The sequence below is a fragment of the Colletes gigas genome, unplaced genomic scaffold (assembly GCF_013123115.1).
Source record: "Colletes gigas isolate AHSC1104 unplaced genomic scaffold, ASM1312311v1 Colletes_gigas_Sc00035, whole genome shotgun sequence".
Classification (NCBI taxonomy): domain Eukaryota; kingdom Metazoa; phylum Arthropoda; class Insecta; order Hymenoptera; family Colletidae; genus Colletes; species Colletes gigas.
In genome coordinates, this window is record NW_025106664.1 from 247,198 (window position 1) to 256,773 (window position 9,576).

Below are 9,576 nucleotides of genomic sequence, written 5' to 3' on the forward strand. Positions count from 1 at the left end.
TAAATACGCGTTGTTTGCCGTTTGAAACATTAAAATCCTCCAATCTGTTCAGGAGTTATGACATTTAAAGATCGCATGAAATTTTCGAGCAACATTTCTGGCCATAAATACATTTTCGATTAGGAATTTTTTTCTCGAAAATGGTTAGGATTTTGGGGTGTGGTGTATTCACCAAGAATGATTGTAATTGAGCCCAGTAGCCAAAAATAATTTTTTTAGAACGATTTGAAATTTTTTTATTTCGCCGAAATATTTCACCCACCCAATCAATTTTTTTCTCGAAAGTGCGTAGGATTTCGGGGTATGTCTATTAACCAAAATGATTGTAATTGACCCTCGCAAACGAAAATAATTTTCCGTGAATGATATGAAATTTTTTACTAAATTTTTTAATAACTTTTTAACGAAGCCTCAATCAAGAAATTGATGTTGTTGATTTTCGTCTTATTTTGGTCTCTATATAACGTAGACGCTGTCTTTAATAATAATATGCATAAAAGCACAGGAAGCATAGAAACATAAGTTCGTTCGATATTTTGAAACGGACGAGGATAGAATTTGTAATTTAATAGGAAACAAACAAAATTTGCCAGTTCAGGGGATTTCCGAATTTTAAATACATCAACATCAACATTTATAGAAATTTGAAAGAAATAGACATTTTTGTTACCATATAATAACACAGAACCTTATACGAAATAAAATACAACAATCTCCAGGCTTATCAGTGGACAAACAATTTGTAAACGTCAACGTTTTAATGAAAAACGTTGAACTACATTTTAATCAAAAAATCAGAGAAGTTTTGTAGCAACGATACAACTTGCCAAGGAAGGGGAGGGTCCAGCGAGAAGAAGCTTACTGTTTTTCCTCAAATTTCATTGTATGTTTAAAATATTGCCTTAAGTTGTAGTACAAAATTCCTAATAGAATTGAATTTCCCTCCATACACTTGCTCCTACGTTCAGCCTAATTTCGTTTCCAGGTCGGTCCGTCTACGGCGCTGCAAATGGCAGCGGTATCGTCGCTCACAGAACGTTCATGGGACAATGTGGGAACACGTGCTCGAAACTGCAGTATGTCTACAGATAATGTGGACTGGACAACATTGGTGTGCAGATTATTACGCGCCGATTTTTGATCCGTCTTAAATCTACGCTTCGACAACAAGGTCAATGAACCGCTCGTCTTACGTCGATGACACTACTTTCGTGCATCCGGTCAATCTCATCTGACAATGGATATAACACATGAAAGGTGGGACATCATAGACACTGTACAGCGGCATTAAACTGGCTGTTAGTAGCAGTGACCTGAGAAAAATCCGAGACTATTTTCTTTCGCTATCGGTGAAGTAAAAAAAACATGTAACCTATTTCCATTAATCTTTCGCACAAACATTCTTGCAGTCTGTGAAACGAGGAAACGCGTCGATTATTTCTAAGTTAATCGTTCCATTTGCACTTGTGCTCGTCGGATAAAATAAATAATCGAGGGTGGAAGTGTTTTCGAAAATAGGTAACAGTAGTTGTGTGTTACCGCGATCGATCGTTTGTGAGATTGCATCAGAATGATTCGAAGTTCCTTAAAATTTTTAAAACTTACATAATTATTTTTAACATTCAAGCCTTTAAATATGTCGTTTTGTTTGGTGATAGTCTTTATCATTAGATAACGTTCGTTCACCGTTACATTTTATGATCCCAAGTATTTAAATAGAAAAACAAGTTCCGATAGGCTCTTAACGAGTAACGAGAATATTTATTTTGTTTTGTAAATATTTGTAATATGTTTTCTCGTAAAAGTGTGGGAATCGCGATTGACGAAATATGAATAACACTCGTTGTTGCAGGACGGGAAAGATCGTTTAGTATTCTTATTGCAATTTTTCCGCGGAACAAGCAACTATTGCACCGACGTAGTGAAAACCATCCGTCAGTAATGCAATAACGATGATCTCGTGAAATTTAAACAGAAAAATCGCATAAAATTCCCCCGCTTCATTTTTATCTGTGCAAAATAAATAGGGACCATGGAAAACGAGGTAAAATATTTTTCACCATTAACACATCCGGTACACGCAATTTTTATCGACGTCAAGTAAAATATCGATCGCAATCGGGCGATAACTGTTCCAAAATTCACAGTAATCGAGTCGAAATTTAATCATTTTTACGTGACTAAAAATACCATTTTCTTAAAGCGAATTTTACAAGAATGTAGTAGACGATAATTACGTTTTCTATCATTTCCGCCAAGTGCTTTCATAATCACTAGATAAGAAAGGTGAACCGAGTGCAAGGTAGTTCCAAGTATTCAAGAGTTTCAACATACGTATATACCAGTAAATATTTACACGCGACTCTCGCCTCATCAAACGTTATAAATCGAACAACACGTTGAAAAAAAAACGAACTTGAAAGCATTTCGTGAAACTTGATATTTACGTTTAATAAAAAATTCACGTATCAAATTTACTTGACAATGTAATTTTTACCATTTTAGACAGCAAATTGAAACAGATCTTTCGAATAATTTATTAATATTAAAGACAAGAAGTTTAGATTTTTGTCTGGATTAAATAAATTTCTACAATTTTTATGTCGAAGCCGGAAAGCAGGGTTAAGCACAAAGTATGGAGGAAATACTTCGGATGGATAGAAGATATATCCGTGGAGCCCACAATGTGGCTTTACATGATGGCGTACATGGTGACCTCGGTTGTCGAGCAAGCACTTTTCGTTTACAAATCCTGCCGCGTCGATCACGGATACTCCGAGGAGATTTGCGCGAAACTGAACGACAATAACACCATAAAGGCCGAAGTCCAGGTATGTTTCAACCCTAACTATAATTTGAAATCCGTAATATACTTCGACGAGAAATGAATGCACGAAAATTAATATCGCAGAGGGTACGTATAAAAATGAAAAAATATTTCAATTCTTCGGGTGTTTCGTAAACGATCGACTAAAATTAAAAGAAGAATACTATGAAAATAAATACGCTTATTTTTCGTAGCGCGTTATCATAAGCTCGACGAATAAAAATGTGGAAAAAAAAAATATAAGATTACTTTGTCCATGAAAATTTTAGACGACCGTATCAAGTTTTCATCAATGGAACAATATAGCTGGCCACGTGGTGCCTATAATACTAGCTCTGTTTTTTGGGAACTGGAGCGATCGGCGTGGACGAAAGATGCTGCTCGTCCTGGGACTGATCGGCAAATTTATTTATTCTTTCATGATCGTGATCAATTCCATGATGGACACGTGGAATCTGAACACCATCGTGTACACAGCGAGTCTTCCAATGGGAATGTTGGGGGGCGACGTCGCCATTTTTGGCAGCTGTTTCTCGTACATATCGGACGTGTCCTCGGTTCAGCAGAGAACCTTGAGGATCACCATTTTGGACGTCGTGTACCTTAGCACCATGCCGACCGGTACATAAGTTTTCGATGTGTCTTTAGACATAATTGTTTAGAATTCAATATTTTCTATTTTGCATACAGGAAGAATTCCATCGCGGTCAATATTAATCGTTAATTTCCCGTTCCAGGCGTGGCTCTTGGATCATACCTTTTCACTAGCGTGGCCAAATCATCGTACACGATTATGTTTATCATAAACACAAGCCTGCTGGTTCTAGCCATTCTGTACTCGCTGATAAGACTGAAGTGGCAGACATTGCCACAACAACTCCCGCTTTCGGGCAGCAATTTTTTAACGGACTTCTTCGATAAGGAACACGTGGTCGAGACTATGAAAACGCTGACGAAAAAAAGGCTGAATAATGGAAAGCTTCATCTGTGGCTATTCTTGCTGATCATGATGCTCTATACGTTCCAAAGGGACGAAAAGCCCATGAGTTATCTCTACACCCAGCTGGAATTCAAATGGGACGTTACCAAGTTCAGCAATTTCCGAACATTCCAATCGACCACCTTCGTGATAGGTCAGTCGCGCTGAAAATCGACTTAGAAACCGATTCTACGCTCTCTCCGGTCGTTATTTCGTCAGAGTTCGACGCTCTGCGTATTTTATACGGAATTTGGATATGAAACTCATCTGACGGAAGTGGATCGTAAAGCGCCACATTATATGAAACTGTAACTCGACTCGACACGACCGCCGATTAGGCAAATGTTCGCCATTTTCCAAGCATCCCGAGCAAAAAGAGAAATCTCTGTTCTATTACTTTCACTCGCACAGATCGTGGCTCTCTAAGCCACAGCCAATTTCCACCGATAATCACGAGATCCTTTCATTTTCAGCGATGCTAATCGGAGTTCCAGTGATGAGCAAATGGATGGGAATGAAGGACACCATAATCGTGATGATCGGAGCGATTGCACACGCCGCCGGAAGAGTAATATTCGCGATGACGAAAATACCAGAATTGTTTTACGTTGGTAATTAAATTTATGCTTGGACTATTCGTGATAAAGTTTACAGAGAATAAATTCCAATTTTAATAAATTGTTGACGCTTTCAGGCGCTGCTGTTGCTGCGTTGGGTCCAGTGGTCGCGCCAGTTCTGAGATCGATGACCTCTAAACTCGTTTCCGTGGAAGAACGCGGTGAGCAGATTGCAAAACGTATTTCGTTTCGAATTATTCGCAATCATTTTAATGGGCCTTTATTTGCAGGAAAAGTATTCGCAATGTTGTCTGTTTGCGACAACGCCGTGCCGTTATTCAGCGGTATACTGTATTCACAGCTTTACAACGCGACCATAAACTCGATGCCCAGCTCGATCTACTGGCTGACGTTCGCCACTCAAATCTTAGTGTTCTTTTTCGTTCTGTGAGTGAAAGCCACGATGAAATCTAACTTTTGACGCGTTAAATGGCTTGCTAGCCCTTGGGGACCATTTTAATGGATCGTAACCATATTAAACGAACATCAGCTCGACGTTTAACGCGTTAAATACTTCAAAACCGATAGAAACATTCGTTGGAATGGTGGTTTCGTTTTTTGTTCCAGGATAATTCACTATTCTGTGAGAAATGAGCAGTATTTGGAGCACGAGGACTACACTGGCGGTAATACTGGGAGCTTGTCCTCGTCCTCGTCCTTGTCTTCTTTAAAATATAGCACAGCCACTAAGCACGATAAACAATAGCGTTGGAAAATCACGACGCGTATAGTTTAATTACAAATTTCAGGGTGAAATTACTGTTTGATAGAAATGCTCGAAGGTGGCGAAGGGGAGGGGGACTGCTAACAAAAGGAAGATTTTCATACTCTGTTGTTATAGTTCGTTGCCTGCAGTTCGTCCTCCCTGCGTCCGCCATTTTTTCAAGTACTGTTAACGATTTTTTGTACCTCAGTGCCTAGGTATTTAGGTTTTTAATGAAATATATACATGCTACGAAACCTATTCCTCGACTTCGCTGTAATAACTTCCCTGTGACTCTTTAATGATGAATTCTTTTCGCACGATATTAACAGGCATAGGAAGAAAACCAGTAATCGGTTCAATAATAATACCACTACACGGCTTAATATATCTGTGACGTTTAGCATAACGAGTGGAAACGTTGAAGGTTACATCCGTTTCCTTCTACGTAGATTTACCGAGGAGATCTAGATTTATCAGCGTCTAGGTACATGAATCAGACAGATCCACTGCAATTGGACACTTACGAATGCACATTTCATTAAACGGTGGAGTGATTCACGGCGTAATCGATGATCGATTTTCGCGCGTCAATGAGACGTAATGTTTTTCTTAAATTTCTTTCGCGATAATCGACCGCGATACGTATACGAAATCACCACGACCACGTGTTTAACTTTCGACGAACTGATTGCTATTCAGCGCGTGCTGAGGGGCAAGCGTGTCAAGGATCGATCGCGAATTGTTGTTTACGGTTCGATATTTTCGACAGAGTGGCTCTGCCCTGACGCGATCTACGCTTCGTCAACCGCTTAAACTCTGGGCCAAATTATGATTTTTCTTGACAAGAAACCTGGAACAAGCAATCTTTTTAAACATTTTAAAAACCATTATAAAAAAATTGGTTTTGCAATCGGTACCATTTAAAGAAAAAAAAAAAATTGACGCCTACTAACATTAACATCAAACCGAACAAATAATTTAAATATATTTAAAATGAACGAAAATCGGTGAAAAAAGGCAAAAATTTGAAAAACGATTTAACGCAATAATGAATCTAAAATAATTTGTTAGATGTTTCTCGCAGGACGATTATTTCGGCTCGATAATAGTCCGAAATATTCGGTCAAGACGAAGGGAATAATTATTCAGGGTGAAAATCAGTGTACTGGAACGACTAATCCAATCTCCAGATGCAAAGCCCATAGAGCACTTATGGGATTACATACAAGTTGGATTCACGGTTACTCGCCGGCAAAATTAAATTAAAGAAATCATGACGCTTTAATCCCGAGTGCTAATGCACTACCGGAGTTAGGTGATTCGATGTCACGTACTTAGGTGACAAAGTGTTATTAAAGCAAACTTCTCTGAAAAAATCACGCGGAGAGAATGCAAAGCGGCTTAATCACCGATTCATGAATTCGACGATATTTCCTCTTCGCCAAAGCGTAAGATTCTCCGAATCTTCGTTCTGTAAACTAATTTCAATTGCAGTAAACATTCGTATTTATAGTCGTTCTAACTTTGTAGCAGTTTTTTACCACGCGAATATTAAATTGACCAGAAGGATACGTAAATTTGTATTCGTTGTTCCGAAATAAAATTCACCCCTACTCTGATTGGAAATGCAGATGCAGTATCCACGCGATAATAGACGATACGTCGAAATTGTATCGAACTATTGCGAAACAATTAATTTATTCGAACCAGAAACCCTTTATGCCCGCAGTCGCGAGAGTCGCACAGACGAATAGTGACAAATAAGGTGGCTTTCACGTTACGACATTTCTATGACGCAATGTCTAATGAATTCCATGTTGAATTTAGAGACACACGGAAGGAAAAACTAGTTTCGCGTTAATTTTCTTTATGCAAGCGACAAATAAGTATTTCGTAATCGCTAAAAACATCGAAACGAGCGAACATCGTTTGTAAATAAAGTTGCTCCCGCAGCTTCACTATAACAAGGTTCTTCGCGTCAAGTCATTTTTCTGAGAGAAATTACTAACGTTGATATCAGTTTTGGTTCGGATAACCAAAACGTGCCGTTTGAAGTTCACGAGATAGTGGCAAACCTTTATTCATCATATTTCGATTAACTATATCACAAACTTTAATATCAAGATGAATCATTGAACATTCCTCGGAAAAAATTTTAATGGGGGATTCTAGAGGCTACAACAAAGCGAAAATCAAGAATACCAATTTGTTGATGGAGGCTTCGTTAAAAAGTTATTAACAATTAAATTCAAAAATTTGAAATCGTTCTGGAAAAATTATTTTCGGTTGTGGGGGTCAATTACAATTATTTTTGGTGAATAGACATACCCCCGAAATCCTACCCACTTTCTAGAAAAAAATTCGAGAAGGTGTGAAATTTTTCGACGGAAAAAAAAATTTTAAATCGTTTTGGAAAAATTATTTTCGGTTGCGAGGGTTAATTACAATCATTTTTTATCATTACACATATCCTCGAAATCCTACGCACTTTCGAGTAAAAAATTCCTTACCGAAAATCTAATTAGGTACCTAAATTTTTCGACGAAAAAAAAAGCTATCAAATCATTCTGGAAAAATTATTTTCGATTGCAGGCGTCAATTACAATCATTTTTGGTGAATGGACATACCCCCGAAATCTTGCGCATTTTGGAGAAAAAAATTCAGTACGGGCGGAACTCGTAAGTCAGTAAAATAATCGTTAACAAGCAATAGAAACACAGTTATAATTTCTGATTTCTCGAGACACTTAAATCTAGGAAGACATAATAAATGTTAGCAACGAAGAATGATATTCTGTAAAAATATGTAGAAAAAGAAAAAAAAGAAAGAAAATGTACGATTATAACTTATATTGAATACTACGTTTCGATCAGGCGATTTGAGAACCAGGAATGCAATACAAACATAGGCATCGAGTAAAATAAATTTAAATTAGTACGATTAATATATTAAAATATTTTACATCATATTACTGATCTCGCGTGAAAATACAGTATTTCGAAAAGGGTCCTCCAAGATTATTTTTTTTCGAGTTCTGTTATTTTCCGCCGAAAGTAAAATAATCATTCTTTGCATAAACATTAAAAAATAATGTGTTTGCAATATAGACATGTATAGGCATTATATCAATAGCCCAGTTTTATAAACAAAGAAACGTTTCAAATTCTAAACACGATCCGTGAAAGTTAACTATTTCGATCCGCATGTACAGTAAAAGTAAAATTATACTATGAATATGGCTTCTTAAATACGTACACGTTCAATAATCAACTTAATAAAGATAAAAATGTATTTAATTACCATTTTTGAAGCAACATGCGCCGAATTGTGAGGAACAGTCACTTCATGAAATTGTGGTCCTTTGCCAAGACGCCTCGGATCCGCCATTGTTTGTACATCGACGTTCGATCCTGAGAATGTGAATCTTGAAGGGATGCGGGAAAAAGTCAACTGCACTGTTGTTCCATTGTTCCATACGATCTAAGGCACTAAGAGATGGACGAAACGATACGAAACTAATTAATTATTTTCCTTTGCGCTTGTTTGTTCATTGATTTAAGTCGCGATAAATCACCGGATCGCGCGAAATAACAGTTCGTCACCAGGGCACGTGACCGTCTACCTAGATACCTACTTAACAATGCAAATGGGGAACGAAGACAACGCACGCCATCTCGAAGACAAATTATGTAAGATCGATGTAGTCGTTTTGCACAGAACTTGCCCTTAGCAATATTTCGCGCGACGAAAAAATAGCCTAAAATACTTTTCATAAACGATAGTTATATCTTCTATTTATTTTGTAATCATACCCGAATATGAATTAACTTTATTTTCTCCCTAATACGGAAAATGTATTTCGTAAGAACGTATCGGAATGAAGAATCATTTTAGTTAAATCTAACCTATCATTTTTATATAGTTTTAATTCTATAACCTTCGTACGTACATGACTTTTTTAAACTTATTAAATATTCTATATCCTAATTGTAGATTGTCATAAATAATTGATATAATTGTTCTGTAAGAGTTGAATAACTTTTCATTCTTTACCTTGTTTTTAGTAAACTTTCATGACACGGATAATCGATTGATATAATGTTGATCGACAATGTTGATAGTTAGATCATTCTTTACTTTTTCGGTGTCGAATCGGACGTTAATTTCTTTTCGTTGTTATAATATTTCAAGTATAAAATATGCAACATGTCAAACTTTGATCTCGACTAACAATACATTTGATTCTACCACGCAACTGATATTGCCACTAACCTTTCTTTCGATGAAATGAAAACACAATCGATCACAGAAATACAGTTCACAGCGTGAAAGTGCATTTCAAATATTCTTGTTTTAACCACCAGATCTTCGAGAGCCCGCAACAGATGCCACCGTACAACTAACTTATTCTGCCGACTGCGAACGCGTGCAACGATCGCGACCATA

At 37.2% G+C, this 9,576-nt stretch overlaps 1 protein-coding gene across 3 annotated transcripts; it reads left to right on the forward strand.

Annotated features, from left to right (window-relative positions):
* Positions 1–1,277: 1,277 nt before the first annotated feature.
* On the forward strand, positions 1,278–5,377 carry LOC122402350 (proton-coupled folate transporter-like). Of its 3 annotated transcripts, none has more exons than XM_043405064.1 (9): positions 1,278–1,298; positions 1,853–2,044; positions 2,610–2,831; positions 3,097–3,448; positions 3,565–3,960; positions 4,280–4,417; positions 4,501–4,584; positions 4,654–4,810; positions 4,991–5,377. In XM_043405064.1, the coding sequence occupies exons 2-9, from the start codon at positions 2,033–2,035 to the stop codon at positions 5,127–5,129; spliced, it is 1,500 nt and encodes a 499-aa protein (XP_043260999.1). In that variant the 5' UTR covers positions 1,278–1,298; positions 1,853–2,032; the 3' UTR covers positions 5,130–5,377. The 3 variants fall into 3 exon arrangements, with proteins under 3 accessions (XP_043260999.1, XP_043260998.1, XP_043260997.1); XM_043405063.1 differs by lacking the exon at positions 1,278–1,298 and adding an exon at positions 1,395–1,518; XM_043405062.1 differs by lacking the exon at positions 1,278–1,298 and adding an exon at positions 1,596–1,773.
* The last annotated feature ends 4,199 nt before the right edge of the window (positions 5,378–9,576 follow it).